Raw genomic sequence first — 20,288 nt, forward strand, 5'->3', positions numbered from 1 at the left:
AATTTTAAAGTTGTTTTAGCAGCAACCAAAGACCGCAGATTTAGTAGATAAGAAAAAGAGATGATGCTTCCCACCTGCAGGTTACACACACCACGGTTCCTGAGAGCCAGGACTAAAACTGAATGCAGCAAAGCAAATGAAAAGGACTTCTCTGTCTCATTAGCAACAACCTTATCATCACAGATACCAACATCCCACTCAGAACAAGGAAGAGGTGGTGTTTGGATGCATTTCTCTACACCAGGTATCTGCTGGGGTTGCCACACTGGGAGGTGTTCCTGACTCTCCACACCCTAAAGCACTGGTGTGGCCAGTCAGCTCTTCACTGGGAATGAGATCTCTAAACCTGTTCTTCAGGTCAGGCTTACAAAACATCTTCCCACCTCTCTGATGTTCACAGTAACAGCTGCCTTGCTACCCTACCATGGCAGGTTGTGTACTTCATTTCCTGGCAAAAACCTTTCAAAGGGACAAATCTTCTCTGGGTCTTTGGTTAGATAGGAGACCAGGGCACTCACACAGGACTTTGTAAAATGCTTTATGAACCTTTCCCAGCCTCAGGCAGTGAGGTTTCAATGGGCTGTGCCCCAAAACTCCTGACAGTGATCACAAACCTCCTTCCATGCATGGATGCCAATGGCAGTTGTTCATTATGACAGTTCCTCTTCTGTGGAAGAGAGTAAGAACCAATCACTTCTGCTCTTTAAAGATAAAAACCTTTTAGCTATGCTCAAACTGCTCCATTGCCTGGGATTTCTCTAACTGCCAGAGTTTTCAATGCCAGCTTTGCTCTTTATCCAGGTCATGCTGAGATCTCTTCTCCTATGCACTCACTCCTGACATGCTCCTAGATAATTTGCTGCAGTGACATTTCCTGTCAAGGAACACTTACATTTTACTGCCTGATTTACTCCTCATGGCTGCCTCAGAAATGGCAAGTTCTGGTTTTCTTCCTCAAGCCAGTGGTACCCTCAGACTGGCCCTGGCTGACCACCCCTTCCCAGGAATTCACCACTGTCTATCCCAGGTATTTCTCCACACTTAGATAATTTCCCAAAATGATCTAAAACTGCCACAGACTGGATGGTTTTGTGTTGATGAACACATTATATGAAATCTTGAATAATCCATGGTACTGGTGAGATCCAGCCTAATGAAAGTGGGCAAAAATGCAAAATTATTAGCAATGTAATAATGAGGGTGTGTTCCAACACACCATGACTAGGTGCTCTTAGGGGTTTTGCTGGTTCTCATCACAGCCCATGAGATCTCTGGGCATCCACAGGCACTTGGAGCCGAGCTGGGTGTGCAGCTCTGGTGGCTCTCCAGCTCAGACCTCACTAACACAGATTGGCAATGACCTACTCAGGCAGCACCTGAGCCTGCCCTAATATAAACCTGCATGAACATCAGGTTGCAAAGAGATGCTGGCTTTTTCCAATCTGTCATCCCTCATCCTCCCTTCAAGAGAGCCAGATCCAATCACTGATTTACAAGCAGCAGTCAAGAAGCACAAGGCCAAGCACCTCCGAGTCTAGCAGAAGTAAATGTAAGAACAAATGGAAAAATCCCACAGAGCACTTCAGAAGGATGAACTGCCTCCTAAGCATTCATGACCCTGAGTCACTGTGGGGTGTGATACTGTGCGGTACGGACCAGAAAAGGCATATCCATAGGACACCCTGTCACTCTGGGAGTGTGATGGAGCCACATGGCAACTTTAATCTCCCAGAGTGATCCCGAACACACCTTCCAACACACTTCCACTGCCCCTGAGCCACTCACTGCATTGCAGCGGGCTGTTTTCACTGACTGCTGCTCCTCGTAGCTGCTGGGCTTGGTTCAACAAGCTCAGCTCCAGGATTAAAATTATCGTTACCCGAAACTACATCTGATTTCCCAACCTTTGCTTCACTTCCCATGCCAAAGCAAGCTTTCCGTAATGCGAACCCCAGGCGTTCCCTGTCGTTCCCAGTTTGCAGCATGGTCTGCAGCGGCAGCGCAGACCCATCGGTCAGCCCTGGGCGGGGGGGATCCGCTGGATTCCTCTCCCGTCAGGAAGAGAGGAATCTCTCATCCTGCTGCAGCCAGGGTGAGCGAGGGCTGTGAGCTCCCATCTCCTGGCCACCAGCCAGGACAGGGTCAGTGCTGCCGGGGTGAGGGCAGCACATCCCCGGGCCCGGCTCCCTCGGCCCCCGGCACAGCCCCCGTTCCAGCCCCGCACTGCGGGGACGGAGCTGGGGAATCCCTGAGAGCACGTCAAACCCCCGGGCAAGGAGCAGCGACAGCCACAGGCGTGGTGCTCTCCACCCGGAGCAGGCTAGGAAAACATAAACCAACATTAAAAACACCAGGAGAAGGGCAGGGTGTCACTTCTGTGACGGAGCTGTAAGTGCAGTCTCCAACGCGCCAGCTGCCTTTAGCGGGATCAGGAGCAGCCCCGTGTGGAGCGCAGGGCCTGCGGGACTGTGCTGCCTGCAGGGGTCAGCGCTCGCTGGCGCAGCCCTGTGTGGAGCGCGGAGCCCCCTCAGCGCAGGGCCTGTGGGATTCTGCTGTGGGATTGTCCGGTGGGACTGTGCTGTGGGACTGTCCTGTGGGACTGTGCTGCCTGCAGGGGTCAGCGCTCGCTGGAGCAGCCCTGTGTGGAGCGCAGAGCCCCCTCAGCGCAGGGCCTGTGGGATTGTCCTGTGGGGATTGTCCTATGGGACTGTCCTGTGGGACTGTGCTGCCTGCAGGGGTCAGCGCTCGCTGGAGCAGCCGCGGCCGCGCCGCTCGTCCGGGAACAAGGTCCCCGCGGCCAAGGTCCCCTCACACGGCTCGGAGCCGCGGCCCAGGCAGGAGCAGCGGCCGGACGGCTCCGCGGGAGACGCCCGAGACCAGGTACGTGGGGGCTGCGTTTGCACGGAGACACAGCAATCGCGTTTTCCTCACGCAGCCTCACGGAAGAGGAAGCGAGGCCGAGGCGGCCCCGTTGCCAGCCCCGCGCTCCCCGTGGCGGCTCAAGGGCAGCGCCGGGTTACCCCAGGCCTGAGTGCTGCCCCGAGGCTTTTCTCTCTCCAGCAAGACACCTCGGACTAACAGCCTGAATGTCAGAAAAAGCAGGAATTAATAGCATGTTTGCAGTGATTTGCAGAGTTTGTATTTCTTAAAGTAATCTGATGTTTGGAAAGGCAACAGCCTCTTTAAGGGAAAAATATTATTTATTTTCTGCTCACCACGGCTTTTGTTTTTTGCTAGTGTCCTGTGACCAATGTCACTAATATTCGGGTAGGGGTTAGTGTAAAGCTGAGCCCCAAGGACAGAAACAGCACAGGCAGAGCCAGCAGTGCCTGTGAGCCCTGGGCCAGGAACTCCTGTGGACATTAACACATACTTGTGGGATATTCCAGCATGAACTTCTCGTAGAATATTGAGGAGAGTCTAGGAAAAGAGAAATATTCTATGTTTTAAAATATGTCATAAACCCTGCAGTGTGGGTACTTTAAAGTGCCATAAATCTCCACTGTTCATTGCAAAGAGGACAAGATAATGCCTAAATATTCATGCAACCCTTGTGCAGGTACAACATCTTGGCCAGCCTACCAGAACCACTCCTCGCTGTGCCAACACCTCCATCAGGCATCCACTGACGGGTGCCAGTGCCAGAGGAGCCAGTCCCTTTGCGGAGCAGCACAGGCTCCAGGATGGCTCTGCTGGAGACCAGCAAGTCCTGGCAGGGCTCAGCGCCCGGCAGCGTGAACCCCGACCTCGCCAGCGAGAGGCAAACAGCCTCCTTCAGCGTGGAGAGGCTGACAGCGCTGCTGGACGGCGGCGCAGAGCAGACGCGGATACGGAGGGCAGTGGGTGAGTGACCCTTTGGAGGCCCTGGGGGCACTGGCACAGGCCATGCCTATGTCCTGCTGCTCTGCTCCTCCTCTGCAGCACAGTGGGGTTTGTGCTCCTGGGCATTTGCTTATCCCCCATCTCTTTAAAAAGTGGGAGTGTGGAGCTGGAGCCTTCTCTTCATGTAAATCAATATGACTCCTCCGCAGCCACTCCTGCTGTCTGAAGCTTTTCCTCCTCCCTGCTCCCATCCCTGTCTCTGGCAAGACTGGTTAAACTGGAATACAAGAACTGAGGGTCGAGCATCCATGTGCAAGGGAAATGCATGCAGGGGCTGGTGCTGCTGTGCAGAAATGCACATCACGTGTGAACCACAGCCATCTTCACTTCTTGGCATGTCGGGCTCATCCAGGTGGGGAATTTCTGTGTGGGTTGGCTCAACCAGGCTGAGCTGCTCTCACTCATGGTGGGTGTGCCAAAAAATGAGTGTTGCTCAGAAGAATCAGGAAAAAACCCTCTCTGTTATCTCTGTAACTGCATCCATATTACACACTAACCAAAGGAAAACAGCACTGGGATCGCCCTCTTCAGTGCCACTGGAGTTCAGTATAACCTTCCACATCAATAGACTCAAGGTTTTAAGGCAAGATGAACAAGGGGAGTGTTCAGACTGACACAGAAATAGTGACTGAGTTGTTTTGCAACAGTGCAGTGGGCTGAGCAGGACACCCAGCAGGCTCCAGCAGTAACCTACCCTCTGGCTAATGCAGCTCACCAGAGACTGGGCAAAATGCAGCTCACAGCCCTTACTGCCCTCACAGCAACTGCAGGCAGAGGGATCCTTGGCATCTTCTGCCAGCAGTCACCTCTCCCACCCTGACCAGGGAGGGTGCCTTACCCTCCCTGGTGGTAAATGGTGCAGCGTCACCATTTCCCATCTCTCAGGCCCACTCAGTTCCCCTTCTTCTTCCCCAAACTCACTGCTTTTCAGAGTTAGATGTGACAGCCATGGGAGCCAGGACTGGCAAAACAAAACTTGCCTGCAAGCACCCTAAAAATCACAGCATCAGTATCCATGAGTCCAGTCCTGCCTGCTCTTCCCAAACATGGCTCAAGGCACTGCCTGCACTTCCCCAGCCCCAGGAGAACCAACTGTTCTGTGTTGCTTTGCAGTGGATGCTATCGAATCTGACCCTGTATTTAGCAGAGAAAATCAGTATTTCCAGACCCAGAATGAGAGGTATGAAGCAGCAGTCAGGAAGGCTGTTCATCTCCAGAAAAAGATGCATGAGATGGGATGGACTGAGAATGGACCTGAATATAAGTACATTTACAGGTGATTTGTTTTTTTATATATTTTTTTTTAAGTACAATTAATTTTTTTTGTTTAAAGCTTTGTATGCCAACAGGAATCAGCTTTAGCAAAGGCTGGGAAATGCCAACAGCTGACAAAATCGGTTTGGATAAAAATGTGCTGCAGGTTTTTACTTCAGCAGCACACTTGGGAAAAGGGAAAATGGTAGTACACAACCAGGAACTTCTCAGAGAGCAGCACGTGGGTACAGTGTGATAGATCACAGCAGTCCACAACCACAGCATGAGATTTCCACTTGAACCTTACTCCTTGAACTGCCTTACTTGTGCTGCAGCTCTCATACCACCCCTTAGACATTTTTAAATGTATAACCAGAATTGGAAGTGGTGCTGTTTCAGTTACATTACTGACTTCTAAATAAATTAAAGATTACAATTTGTGTATCTAGACAACACATATTTTATTAAAGGGAAAAAAAAAAAAAACTCCCCACCTTAATTTGTAGGTAAATGAGAAAGTATTTTCACAGTCCTTTCCTTTAAAAGTTTTCTTAACGCTTAGTGTGGGCTTGAGTTCCACTTTTCACTTACTTGCCCCTCCTTTCCCCCTTTGCTCAATCAGTTCCTGGCTGGCTGTTGCCCAGGGCACGCTGTCTGCTTGGTGAGGTCAAATACCCAGGAGGAAGGTGCAGGTTCAGAAGTGTCACTCAGAAGGGCAGTGCCTGTCCTTTACACAGCACTGCTGACCCTCAGAGACAATTTTTGGCATTTCATAGACTCATAGCACAGTTTGGGTTGGAAAGGACATTTAAAGGTCATCTAGTCCAGCCTTCTGCAATGAGCAAGGACATCTTCAACTAGATCAGGTTGCTGGGAGCCCTGTTCAGGCTGACCTGGAATGTTTGCAGGGAGGGGACATCCACCAGCTCTCTGGGCAACCTGTGCCACTGTTTCACCACACTCAATGAAAATGAGTTCTTTATTATGCCTAGTCTAAATCTGCCTTCTTTTAGATTAAAACCATTATCCCTTACCCTATAGTAACAGACCCTGCTAAAAAGTTGTCCCTATCATATGAAAGATGATGATTTTTTATGCTGAGCTCTTCACCACTCACAGCGAGTGGAACTAATGAAGGGGGAAATGTGCCATCAAGAGCTCTTGGACCTGATATTATATTCCCATTAAAAAGCAGCTCTCCACTGCTCCCTCAGAACAAAAAAAATCCCACCCCTTCTCCCACCTAGGTGTGCTTTTATCAGGCTCCCTGATGCCAAAGGCTGCAGCAGGACCAGCCCTGTGTTGTCCTATTTTGAGGATTAGGAGCTGAGCTGTCTGGCAGGGCAGCTCTTGCCTGATGGAACTCCAGGTGAGCACCAAGCCCTTATGACAGAATCCTGGCTCCTGGTGCCAGGCACAGTGAATCACTCGCACAATTTAAAATTCAGCTTTTCAAATTGCAGCTAAAGGAACGTTATTTCTGGCCAGGCTGCCAAGGATTCATTAAGTCATTTTCTGTTAATCAAAGCAATTTCCCTTTAACTTCTTTGTTCATATTTCCACCCCCCCCCACACACACACTGTTTCATAGTGATTAATTCTCTCTCAGGGCCAGTATAAAGGAAAGGTCAGAGTAATTTGTTAACAATAGAAGGTATATATGTGAAAGGAGATGCTCTCTACAGCACTGCAGTAAAGCAATGTGCTAACAGCCACTCAGCTACTGAGAACAGCACAGCCACTTACTTGTACATGTACCTGTATCTGTGAGGTGATTCAACCATGTTCTAAGGAATCCCAGGAAGAGGGATATAGTTATATTCCTCGTGTTTTCTTATTCTTTCTCACACACACACAAAAAGCTTAAGTAAATTTCTCATTTGGAAATCACTGTACCCAAGTTCCCATACATTGTTTCTGGAATAGTGCTTTTTAGGATGTATGCAGATGGTGATGGCAAAGGATCTGACCAGGTAATAAACCTGAGGTTACTTGGATATATTTGAATTTTTCCACAAGATAACATCTCAATTTAGGACAAATCTCCATTAACTCCAGTATTGTACACTGACAGCAATAGGCAGCAAACAAACAGCAAAAAGTACAGTAACAAACCAAACATACCATGAAATTTCTCCCAAATGGGAATGGGAAGGTTCAGGAGGTCCAGGTCCCAGATACCTACATGTGTAATTCAGTCTAATATGCCTTATAGTGAATTGCTAGGATTTGGGGTTTTTCAAGTAGGGTGCTGTTTTGTTCTTTCTTTTAGTTCAGCCTCAAAATCTGACTTAAATAATCAAGAAAATAAAATCCTATGAAGTAAAATAAAATTAGAAAATGCTCACAGAGGCTCAGGAGCTTTGGAGCTGGGTCGTTCTTTTAGCTAAGTGTCTGCTACTCAGAAGAGATAATTCCTCCAAGACCAAGTGAAATGAGCGAGCAACACATGCAAACTCTGTTATGAAGGAAGAGACAAAAGCAGCTTGGAAGGGCACTTTTCCTGCAGTGCTGTGCTGATGCTGGGTGCTGGGCAAGGTATGACAAGGCAGAAAACAAAAGGCAGCAGGTGGTACTGTCTGGTGACCACTGCAGTGCCACTGCCTCATTATCACATGCCTGAAACTTCATCCCCTTAAAACACCCCCTGTGCCTTCTCTGCAGGGCACTGTCAGGAGACGTCGCGTTCCTCCTGCACCGCGTCTTCATGAGGAGTATTTCAGTGCTTGGCTCTGACAAACAAATTGCCAAGTGGATTCCTCTCGCCACCCAGCACAAACTCATTGGAAGCTATGCACAGACTGAACTGGGACATGGTAAGGCTGCAGGGAAAAAAGCATTTCTGTATGGCACAAGGCTGCAGCCCAAACAACCATGGCAATTTGACTCCAAACTGTCCATCCTTTATAGGGACGGGCATGGTTGGGTTCTAAAACTACAAACCCTGATAATACCCACAACCAGCTTCCAGGGATCTTTCACTCTCTCCATCTCTGGGATATACTAGGAGATAGATACATAGATAGATTTTTTCAATTTCTTTTTTTAAAGGCACTTATCTTCAGGGTTTGGAAACGACAGCAGTCTTTGACACTGCTACTCAGGAATTTATACTGAACACACCAAAGATCTCTGCCATGAAGTGGTGGCCTGGAGACAGTAAGTACCACACAAAATATTTTGGGTTTTGCCTCCTTCATTTACTCCATCTGCCTTGGTTAAATTCTGTATTTGAGGGCCCAGGTGGTAGCAGAAGACTTCAATAAAAGATACTCATATGGAAAAGCAAGTAAGAGAAAGGGGCTTGTCCAAGTTCAAAGGCCACAAGGGAGCCACCATAATTTACAAAAAACCTTGGGTTGCAGGCTAAAGAACTTCACTCAGGAAAGCTCTTGCCTCTGCAGGAATAAATCTTCTCTTCTTTGTAAGTAATACTCAGACAACCAAAAACTGCAGGGAGGTCATCAGCATAAAGGATTCGAGTGTGAAATTCTTAGCTCCCTTCAGGAAGGTATTTCACAGAAAATAACTGGAGTCACTGCAACAGCGACAGCACCTCCCACTCAGCATTACATTAGCTCAAACTGTTGTATTTTTTCTCATATTCTGTTACAAAACTGTTAACCCAAGCCTCATGGGCAGCAACAGAGGCAGAATGATGGTGCAGCTTCTAAGAGTTAGGAGCAGGCTGATTTAGGTTTCCAGCACACACTTGTGCTGACCCATACTTAAGACCCAACACATAATTAGTACTGACCCCTCTTAACTGTGTGTATGCTGTAACTTGTCTTAAGGGAATGGAGCTGTTTTTTTTCTCACAGTGGGAAGATCAGCAACCCACACAGTGGTCTTTGCTCAGCTGTACATCCATGGAAAGTGCTATGGCATCCATCCCTTCATCGTGCAGATACGCAGCCTTCAGGACCATTCCCTCTGCCCAGGTAAATAACCTCAGACACGGCAGCACTTGTGCAGGTGCTCTGCCTATTTTGCACTTAAATGTTTGCTAAAACATTGGGCCCAGGGAGAGGTATAATTGCCAAAACCAAGCCAAGAGAGATAGCCAAAGTGTAGTTATGATTAACCCCAACCTTTTGATCTGAAGGGAAATTCAACATATCCAGCCATAATCAGACCAAGCCCTGGACATAACCAGAAGACTGAGCATCTCTGCATTAACACCTCAGTTCTGACCCCAGCCAGCACAGATCCATCTATCAATGAATCATAGAAATTAATTACTATGAGGCATTCGAATGCCTGTTTCACCCCGTAGGCAAGATCACCCGTGCTGGGTAAAGAGCAGAGCTGACCATGCCCTTCTGTTGAGGTCCCCATCCCAGCACAAAATGGGGAGCAAAAACTTCAAGTGGAAGTAAGCAGGCTCTGTTTTCTCCTGCTGCAGGCGTAACTGCAGGAGACATTGGTCCCAAAATGAATTTTGAGCACATTGACAATGGCTACCTCCTGCTGAAGAATGTGCGTGTCCCCAGGGAGAACATGCTGAGCAAGTTTTGTGAGGTATGTGTGGACTCACATCACAAACTTGCCGTCAGACTCTCATTTCACAGACAGAGAGACAACAGGGATCTGTCTAAATTTGGGACAAAAATCTTCCTTTGAGTGTCAGCAAGTCTCTGAGGTTTTATCAAGGGCAGAAGGTACCTGAATCGTAAATGAAAGTCCGTGTCAAGAATTCCACATTCAGAAGCTGGGAATCATGGGGCAGTCAGAACCTACCTCTTCCAGAAACAGTAAGAGTTTGTCTCTTCAAATGGATGTCTTTCATCCATCATACGTAAAAACATTGTTTGCATTCAGTGAAGGATTTTTATGTCCATTTTATTCCGTGCATAGTGATTACACAACCATAGTAGTACTGAATAAGGCAGCATCTGACAGCCTCTCTCTGCTCCAGGTTCGACCAGATGGCACCTATGTGAGACAGGGGTCACAGAAGATCAATTATTTCACAATGACGACCGTGCGCATTTCACTCATTTCAGACGAGGTTCTCACACCCCTCATGAAGGCTTGCACCATCGCCATCCGCTACTCGGTGGTTCGTCGCCAGTCCAAGTTAAAGCCTGGGTAATGCCATGCATCCTGCTGGGAAGGGAACTGTACACTGTGTTCCCCCACACCAGTTTGTATCTCTTCTTTTCATCTTATCATTCAGCCCATCGCTGGCTGATTTCCTGGCCCAGACAGGGCATGATAAACCTGCTTCGCCATTATTTACATTAACGAGCTTCAGTCAAAGTACAAGAGAATGTTTACAGTTCTTTCCAAGATCAGTTTCATACTTTGAATAGGTCAGTGGCTCACACAGGCAACTTACTCTTTTATAACTGTAATCCCATAACTGAGCAGAATCCAAAGTGGACAAGTTGCTGAATTCTTATTCCCTAGTGTCCTTCTAGTGGATGCAACATTAAAATACTTTCCAATATCCAGAAATCTAGTAGTCACATTTTAAGAACTGAATTGTATTCAGGGTTGAATCCCATTATTTTTAAAGAGATATGTTGATTTGAATGGATTACAAAGATTTCCATTTAAATCTCCTTTCAAAAGCAGAAAGATCTTAGTGAAAACATGGTTTGGTTCAAACACAAACCAAAAAGAAGAGCACAGCAGCTGAACTATTGTAATAACCAATTCCATTGATTTAAGCCCTAAATGTACCAACCACAGCAGAAGTGATAACATCCAAAAACAGCTCAGGAAACTTTAAGTAATTCAGAGTCAAATATTTTCAGGGAAACATTTCCACACACAGGGCCACAAAGATTCCATTTAAAAAACCGAAGTTTATCAGGGTGCAATGCCACTGCTATTCCTGGAACATCTAACAACTTGCTGTCCTTGAAGGCCTTATCCTCTCCTACAGTCCCTGTTCCCCTCTGTACTGACTGACCACACAGAGCCTTTTCTACAGTGTTAGGCTTTTTGGGGTTTGTTTCTCCAATAGCTCAGCAAACTGGCAGACTTGCTACCAAATGGTCAGCTCAGTCTTGTTCCCACACTGCTGCTTGGTAATGAAAAATGCTATTTTCGTTCTGCAGCAGGTAAAGTAACAGTAGCTATGCCCATGTCCACACCTTCCCTGCTTCATCAGCTGTCTTCCAATAGGGAACAAGAAGCGAAAATCCTTGACTACCAGACTCAGCAAGAGAAACTGCTGCCCCAGCTGGCAGCAGCCTATGCCTTTTATTTCACCAACGACTACCTGCAGGAGCTATTCAACAGGGGATACAGAGAGATCCAGAGGAAGAACTTTGACATGCTGCCAGAGGTGAGCTGCAGCAGGATTAACTCATACAACACTTCTATTCTCTATATGTTAAAGTATTTTAGCGAACTGGACAAGGATTCCTCTCACCACTAGAGAACTGGAGAAAGAGGAGGCACTAAGAGCTCAAATTATGTGTCCCAGTTCCACAGCCAGTCAGCAACAGCATTCGCTCCACCACCCCAAACTTTTTGTTTTGGGAACCACTGCAGAGTGAAAAGTCCTTGAAAAGCATGTCCAGAACCTGGTTCCAAGTAGCTGGTGGCACAAAGTGTTATTACACAACTTCATCTACAATGCGCATGCACATACGTCTGAGCCAAAACCATAACTGTGACTTTTTAGACAGAACAGAATATTTTGCAATTGGGTGCTTGAAATGAAAACACACTCTGAACAAAGGTGGCCAAAGCCAGAACTGGCTGAGAGAAACCCAAAAATGCATAAACTGACTATAGTGTGCCCAGCAGGAGCATGTGCAGCATCCCAGAGAGACACCAAAGGCCAGGCTCAGGGAACTGGGTGCTACCACCACATAAAGGGGAACTGACAGGTATTTCATGCCTAGGTATCACACAAAATTTTTAAAAGGACCTTATTCTGAGGATTCCACCAGTAATACTTGGCTTTTTTTCCCTCTTTTTTTTTAACAGCTCCATGCATTATCTTCAGGTTTTAAAGCTGTGATCACTCAGCATTGCACTGCAGGAGTGGAGATCTGTCTCCGGGCCTGTGGGGGCCATGGCTACTCCCTGCTGAGTGGACTGCCTTCCTTGTATACCAAAATACTTGCCTCTTGTATTTATGAAGGGGAAAACACCATTTTGCTCCTGCAAACTGCCAGGTAACAACTCAAATGTGTTCATCTAAAAGCCTTCTCCCTCATTTATTCAGCCTTTACCACTTCTTCTCCAAAACCAGTAAAACCAGCTACTCCTTTCTCACAGCACCTTCTAAAAATACAGCTCAGGACATAAACTATTCATGTCTTCAGTCTAACAAGTGTGAGAACTGGATTATCTCTTCTGTTTTTGCTTTGGGGATGTATGCAGGTGCTGTTCTGCATAGCCTCATTTTTCTCTTTGCCTGGTAGTGCAGCAAAGGTATTGCTGTAAAGTTTTGTGGTTAATTTTTTAAGCAACCAATGTAACAATGGTACAACGTAACACAATATTGGTATAGTGGGGTCAATTCAGAGCAAGCAAAGTTGTTGAATACTGAAAGTGGATGAGTCATGCTCCATCACTTTCCTCCAAACATGCAGACTGATGATTATCAAGAGTAGATGAAATATAGGATAAAGAAACTACAGCTGTTTGAACTTTTAATAATCTGTGTTTTTACTAGGAGAAAACCAGGGCACTTCCCAGGGTCAGAGCCACCACATAACTCCGTGCTGCCATTACTCACTCATTACTGCTTTTTGAAAGATCCACAGCAGGGTCAAGAGAAATGCTGTACCGTTTTAATTCCAGACCTGGTCAGTCTAGCTCATACCAAAAAACTAAGGGAGCAGGGAATGCTCCTTGTAAACTCTCTCCAAAGTCTCATGTGTTAATATAATGTGACTGTGTTGGGGATCACAGAGGGTAAGACCAGATAACCATTAAAGCTCCAGAGCATTGAGATTCAGGTTGCAAAGTTGATAATGTATCTAATCACCACACTGCAGAGACTGCTAATAGCCACAGCACGGTTCTGCTGAAAAAATCATCATTGTGAATTGGTATAGTATTAAATAAGGCAGACAGGCTACCCCTGAGACCCACCACAGGTCAGGTTATTGTGAGTAACTTGCAAAACAAAAGGTCATTACGTGTTCAAATCCATTCTGGGCCACTGATGGGATGGGTAACAGCTTGCCCTCTTTACTTTCTGCATGTCTGTTTGCTGCAAGGAGATCACCACCATACCCTGCTCTGACTGTTACCCTCTTCCCAGGTTCCTGATTAAGTGTTTCATGGCAGCCAGTGCTGGCCAGCCTGTGCCACCATCTGTCACTTACCTGGCTGCAGTGAAACACGGGAAGTGTTCAGCCAAGAACAAGTTGGATTTTCTCAGTCCAGATATTTACATTGAGGCCTATCAACACGTGGCAGTCAGGTCAGTACAGAGGATGGGAGACGGGATTTCTCTCTTTGATATCAGAAATGTGTTAAGAGCTCACTTCTTCCTTGCTTTAAAGGGAGGTAAAATAAAATAAGTTAAACTAAGATTGGTACCATCTGTTCCTGAAAAAGAAAAGGAAGGCTACATAGGATTAACAGCCATGTCAGATATTCAGTATGAAGCTTTCACACTCAGAAGTTTTTAAGCCATGTGCTACCAAACAACTACATTCCAGAGTAGGTGAAACTATTAAAGTAAGTCCCAGACCACATCACTTAGTTGCCAACCAGTAAAGTCTTTATTGGACTCTGAGCAATTATATTACAATCTTAAAATTACACATACCTGAGAAAGTGATATTTGTTTTCAGTTTACACCATAGCAAGAACAAAGCCTCTCATTCTATCTGTAGCCTTTCAACTACACATTCAGCAACTCAGCATAAATAAAAATGGTCTCAGAATTATGTACAGTTATGGGCTGTATAAGTGTCACCTCTGAAAATCAGGTAGAAAGACAACCCTGCTGTCACTGAAACCAGTGTAAAAACAGCCACTCTTCAAAAAGCTTCATCAGTGGAAACAGGATTGAATCCCTGTGTAAAAAAGGAGAAACATCATGCAGTCCAGTATTACTGTTTTGCAAACTCCTTACACACACAACCCAAGAAAAGCTCAGCCAAACCCCTGGTAAACTACCTTGGAAGCTGAGAAGGCAGAAATCCTTCAGTACCAGGGTGGTCTGGTTCTTCTCACAATTTATGCTTAGATTTTGCATAGTCTAAGTTCACTCATACTGAGTGTAGATAACTCCAGATGTCAGAAATGCCAGTTTGCTCTTCAGTCACACATAACTCCCAAGTGCAAATTCATGCATGTGGGATGCACATACAAGATGCTTTATGCTTTTTCAATTTTCCAGGCTCACAAGCAACACAGCAGCAAAACTACAGGACTTGATTCAGTCTGGAGTCAAAAAGCACGATGCATGGAACCAGTGCACAGTGCAGCTGGTGCAGGCTGCAAAGGTTAGCAAAATTTATCTGCTTATTTGATGTTTGTCCTTATGAAACAATATGCAATAGAAATTGCATGATTAGCTTAAAGCCTCAGTGCTGTTTATTGTTTCCTGTTGGCATCTAAGAGTGACAAAGACTGTCACTGTGGTCTGCATGGTGGAAAAGTCATAGTAAGAAGCAATTCCTGATCTGAAAAATTTGCTGTCTATATAGGCCAGGTGGAAAAAGACTAGGAGAAATGAAAAGAAAAATTCACAGTTATGGTGCCACTACTGGCAGAATCAGACCTCCCATATCCTGCAACAAAAACCCACCATCTCCAGCCAACACTCATCTCTTTATAATAATCCAGCATTTCTGGTGCCCAGAGGAGTCTTCCAAAGGCACTTCACTGAAAGCTGGTGGAGTCACAGCAAAGGATGAAACATGATTGGTATTTCTTCCATCTGCTGGAAGGATAACTGCAGGGAAAAGAGTGAAAGCCAGTGATAAGTGCAATGTTAACTACTGCTGAAAGATAAATCAAATTTACAAGAGATGCTTTCAGCTGAAGTAGCATTAGGACAGCAACATTTGTTCCCCAAAACAAGAGTGAATTAGTACAAAATTAAACAGAAAAGAGAGGAGGAAACCCTAAATATTAATGAAAACTAAATCTGTTGATAGTTCTCTATCTACAAAAACCAAAATTATTTTTTTAATATGCAATGAAGTGCAATTTCTCTACAGTTACGGTAAAGGTCTTCCCTTCCCTTCCCCTTCCCCTTTCCCCTTCTTCCCTTCCCCTTCCCTTCCCCTTCCCTTCCCTTCCCTTCCCTTCCCTTCCCTTCCCTTCCCTTCCCTTCCCTTCCCTTCCCTTCCCTTCCCTTCCCTTCCCTTCCCTTCCCTTCCCTTCCCTTCCCTTCCCTTCCCTTCCCTTCCCTTCCCTTCCCTTCCCAACAGATCCACAGCTTATTTTAACATCATTAACTATTTCTGAAGAGCATAACATAAGCAGAGGGCTGGCTGTGGTATCATCAGTGCTGCTGCTAGACTCTTCAGAAAATAGGATCCAGGCCCCCAAAGTTTCTTAAATATTTCAGGGACATGAAAAAGTCATCCAAACCCGAGTTTACCCCTTAACTTTAAAATTTCTATATATTGCTGCCTTCTTGGGGCAATTCTGTATTTACTTCTTATTCCATACCTTCCCTGGAAATTCACCCACACATGTAGCATGGCAACTTTATGAATTGACACCTTCCAGCTCTCCCTGGGCAGACTCCACACAGGGTTAATTGCTTCAGTGGCCACTCAGCTTCTCAGGCAGGTTCTGCAGTCCACACTGGCCTCCACCTCTGCTGCTTCACCATGCCAGCAGGCAAAGCTGCAGTGCAGGTGTGTCATGCTTACACCTACAACTGGAAGGGAACTGTGCAGTGGGGGAGTGAACCCACATAGATCCCAGCACCACCAACCACCCAACAGCAGTGTCAGTGCAGCAAGAGTCACCCCACAGACAGATGGGGTCAGCCTAATTCATCTCCTCTGCATCTCTGCTAGTATTTCTGTCATTTCTGGGTCAGACACTTTTACTGGTGTGTGACCCAAAATTACCAGTTTACTTAAAACTGTGGAAGTGGAAGGTAAATTTGGTTGTTGTTTTGTGATAGTGGGTGTTTCCAGAGCTGAAGCCTTGTAGACACTAATCCCAAAGTACCATGAGCCCAGGGTCTTCAACAGAAGTTTTCTCCTGGTGATGTACAACCAACATTCAACACAAGCACATTCCAATGTGTTTCCTTCACATAAACTCTTTGGGATATTCATCAGAACTATTTAGATAGTACTACTTAGAACTACTAGCATGATTCCTGAAGCAGTTTTCTGGAGTTTACAAATACCATGGTGCTGACTGTTTACACATTCTGTCTTCTGCTGTCGCTGTAAGCCATGAATGCAAAAGGCCTGGTCGCCCAGCAAACAAAGGATACAGACTGGAGAAGTGCCAGGGAAATGAAAAGGTTTTATATTCTCTTCAAGAACATTTGAGTCACTTGGCCTACTAAAGTGTTTGAGGTGCATTCACTGTTGATTGCATTTGTTTTCCAGGCTCACTGCCACTACATTGCAGTGAAAAACTTTGCAGAAACTGTGGAAAAACTCGAGACCAAGGCTGGCATCCAGAAGATTATGAAACATCTCTGTGACCTCTTTGCACTGCATGGGATCTTCTCAAATACAGGAGCCTTCTTGCATGATGGATACACGTCTGCAGCTCAGATGGACATGGTCACAGCATCCTACCTGGACCTCCTGGCTGTCATTCGGTGAGCTGCTTTGGCAGGACACACACAGAGCTATCCAGTTTATCCCTGTGCTAGGTGTAAAAGGGTGCTGCTGTACCTATGGCAACATCTCCACAGTCAGTTCACCTCATCCAGTTCTTATTTCCATTACCTGGAAGCACTAGAAATTGATTTAAACATCTACTCAGAGCTTGTTTTCACGGCAAAACAGACCCAAGTGTCCAGCTCCTCTGCAATCTCTAAAGTTCTGTAACATGAAATCTTAAATTATAAATGAAGAAATCATGAACACTTTCTACCATCTGCAGTAGAGTGAAAGCAGGAAAATATGTAGTCAGAGCACACTGGCAGGAGGCAGCCACAGCAACCCATTACACATTGCAAAATCTGGTAAGCCACAGCTAATACAGCCTACTCTGTTGCCATGGCTGAGCTGCAACTGGTACCCAAACAATCCTGCCTACAGCTACTTCAGATGCATCTGCTCGACACCATTTATCACCAAGTCTGAATTCTGAGTTAAGGTTTTCACTTACCACAACACTCACACAGAGGCTTTGACAAAGGGTTCAGCTTTTACTACTCCGTGCTGTTTGTTTAGGACATATTAACTTATAGTGCAGAGGAGTTGCTACTATATGTAAAATTCTACCTAAGCCACCTGGAGAGAAACAAGAACACACTATAAGCAAGGGCTGAACAGGGCTGAGCCAAACAGCAAGGGTTTTCAGAACTGGTAGCAGAATCTGAATTAAGTGGTAAGTTAAACAACATTTTCAAAAGCTTAACATGTTGTCTTTGGAATTCATTGCAATTTCTCTGTTAGTCCATGCCTTGTTAACAGGATTCAAGAATGGAGTATTTATATACTTACCATTAGTAGAAAGGATATAGCCACTTCCTGGTCTGTAGCAAAAACCCAGCCTTTCCTAAACCCTCAGACATCTCTTCCCCAAAAGGAACTGGAAGATAGAACTGCTAACATTTGAGCAAACCACTTTGCATCCTGGTACCTGTGGTGTGAGGTACAGCCAGCACAACTTCCTACGCCCAGGATGATGGGAGGATGAGGAAAAAGAAACCATCTCCTGCTTAGGAGATGCTGCATGTACTCTGGCTCTCCATGCTGTCAGACTGGTCCCTGGGCTAGATGGGCCCTTGGATGGCCAGGGTTGTGTTGTTTTGCTCTTACAGACATGAATAGAAGAGCTCAACACCTCATTATGAGATAATGGAAATACTGAAAGGAAGATGAAGGTTGGAGATCAGCAAAGCAACTTCATATCAATCTAGTAGGAACCTTATTCCATTTTATAAGACACACATACAGCATAAGAAAAATGAAACAAAGACAAAAATCAAAAAAACAAACCTGGAGAGACTACTGAGAAAAAAATTTCTGAAAAAATGAGATTGAGTCCTGAATTAGGGATGGAGCCTGAGTGATTACAAGACCCTGCAAACACCCACTCAGCAGTGCAGACAATTCAGGGCATTAGTAGAACATCACAGAATCACAAAATTATGAGGGTTGAAAGGGACCTCTAGAGATCATCTAATCCAATCTCCCTGCCAAGGCAGGGTCAGCTAGAGATGTCTCTGAGGAATCAGAACAAGCAGGATTTTCCCCTCAAGGAGGAGAACTGGCACAAGCTTTTCAGGAGAAAACTGGGAAACTGACTTCCAAGTTTATCTTTGATTTATTTTCCCATCTTGCAAAGCAGTACCCTCTCAGTAAGAGGAATGTCACCCCTGTGCTCTGTAGGAAGGATGCTGTGCCACTGGTGGACGCTTTTGACTTCACGGACAAGAGCCTGAACTCTGCGCTCGGCAGCTACGACGGGCACGTTTACCAGCGGCTCTACGAGTGGGCTCAGAGGTCACCCACCAACCAGGTAAGACAACTTCCACAGCAGCCAGGGCAGAAACTGCCTTTCTTCTAACAAAAGCAATACAGATAAGAGACAAGAGCTTTTAATTCCTCTTTGTATCACTGATTTGTATCACATTGGACAGAATAAGCCAGAAGTCTGTTTCCATATTATGGAACAGCACTAAATGCAGGGTATTTTCTATTACACTAATACTTTCACTAGTGCAAAACTTGAGGTTTTAAGTATGTTTAACCAGAAAGAGTGTAAATGTTAAGCAAGGCAATTTGATCCTTCATGGTCTTTAGCACTTTGCTTTCTCAATTCATCCATACTGTGGAGTAATGTAAAGTTTTGTGATGTAAATATGCATTGTTCTGTTTGAAAACTCAATTGGCCTTGAGTGAGATTTTTACTGTGGTAATTGGTATCCCTTTGAAATTCCACAGATGAACACAAAATTTGCCTTCAGGAAACATTCAAGTTCAAGCATATTTTCTGAGGTTAAATAGTATGCTGTCCCCTTTGGGATGAGTGTGGTGTGCTGGTCATGAAGGACAGCACATATTATATGGAAAAAGATCTTGCACATAGCTGAAGTAGCTAGTGGTTTGTTGGTTGTTTTGGGTTTTTTAAGTAGTGCAGCTTTATATATTTCAGAGATTGTTCTTAAGAAATAAAATTATAGCCTTTCCCTTCTTAATTGCCATTAATTCCCTTCCACATTCTCTTTCTGAACAGATGAGCCCAGCCTACGAGAGGTATTTGAAGCCACTTCTGCACAACACGCTATCGAAATTATGAAGACCATGTTCCAAGTGAAGGGCACACATTTCCTCCTGTTCTTTGTGCAGCAGTACATTTATGAAGCATCAGTAATGACTAATCAAAATTAATAATCATTTTGCTTATTTGCAGTTACAGCAAGTATGAAAGATTCTCAGCCAGCCATTTGCAATTAGACAGATGCCAACAGCGCAGAGTGGTACCTGCTGCTGTGAGACAGTCTAGTCAGAAATGGTCCAGGGTTCACCGTTTTCTATCCTGAAGTGTCTTGACAGCATCAAAACTCTCATTTGGCTTTCTTATTCACTTTCTAAATCCACTATGTGATTGAGAAAAAAAACCCAAAAAAACCCACCACCAAACTGTGAACCCTCTCTCAGTGTATTGTAACTACATAGTGCCTTCAAAAAACCCCAAACAACCAAACTTTACTCAAAAATCCATGGTGAAATAATGATCCTTTGTTTTTAGGAAAAAGTTGTTCTCTTCGATCAGAAGGTATATTAGAAAGTGCATCTGTTTTGACAATTTAAAATAGCTGTTGATTTGCTCAGTATTGGAATATTCCTGCCTAATGAAGATGCAGACAAAGCTGATACCAGTTCCAGTCTGCAGAATTTACCTTCCCATTAATAGAGCTGCTCATACTGTCTTTCTATAAATCTTGAGCTCCAATAAAGTGAATTATTTGGAATACTGCTTCCCTAATTATTATACTTCATAATTATGGAAAGGGCAGGCTGATCCAGGCCAGTCATTAATTTGCTCGTAAATGAAGTGTTGCA

At 45.2% G+C, this 20,288-nt stretch overlaps 1 protein-coding gene across 1 annotated transcript; it reads left to right on the forward strand.

Moving 5' to 3' along the window:
• Positions 1-2,376: 2,376 nt before the first annotated feature.
• On the forward strand, positions 2,377-20,197 carry ACOX2 (acyl-CoA oxidase 2). The gene is made up of 15 exons (XM_056501776.1): positions 2,377-2,880; positions 3,560-3,843; positions 4,996-5,158; positions 7,801-7,952; positions 8,188-8,295; positions 8,958-9,077; positions 9,542-9,657; positions 10,055-10,227; positions 11,272-11,434; positions 12,085-12,275; positions 13,373-13,534; positions 14,462-14,567; positions 16,650-16,867; positions 18,612-18,741; positions 19,459-20,197. Exons 2-15 carry the CDS (start codon positions 3,684-3,686, stop codon positions 19,519-19,521), a joined length of 2,025 nt encoding a protein of 674 aa, XP_056357751.1. The 5' UTR covers positions 2,377-2,880; positions 3,560-3,683; the 3' UTR covers positions 19,522-20,197.
• The last annotated feature ends 91 nt before the right edge of the window (positions 20,198-20,288 follow it).

This window comes from Oenanthe melanoleuca, chromosome 12 (assembly GCF_029582105.1).
Source record: "Oenanthe melanoleuca isolate GR-GAL-2019-014 chromosome 12, OMel1.0, whole genome shotgun sequence".
NCBI lineage: Eukaryota > Metazoa > Chordata > Aves > Passeriformes > Muscicapidae > Oenanthe > Oenanthe melanoleuca.

What these genes read in the sequence shown, in the direction of transcription:
- ACOX2 (XM_056501776.1), top strand. Translation starts at nt 3,684, where the DNA reads ATGGCTCTGCTGGAGACCAGCAAGTCCTGGCAGGGCTCAGCGCCCGGC. An exon ending in GAATATAAGTACATTTACAG is followed by an intron (nt 5,159 to 7,800) that starts GTGATTTGTTTT and finishes CCTTCTCTGCAG; the next exon opens with GGCACTGTCAGGAGACGTCG. An exon ending in ACTTTGACATGCTGCCAGAG is followed by an intron (nt 11,435 to 12,084) that starts GTGAGCTGCAGC and finishes TTTTTTTAACAG; the next exon opens with CTCCATGCATTATCTTCAGG.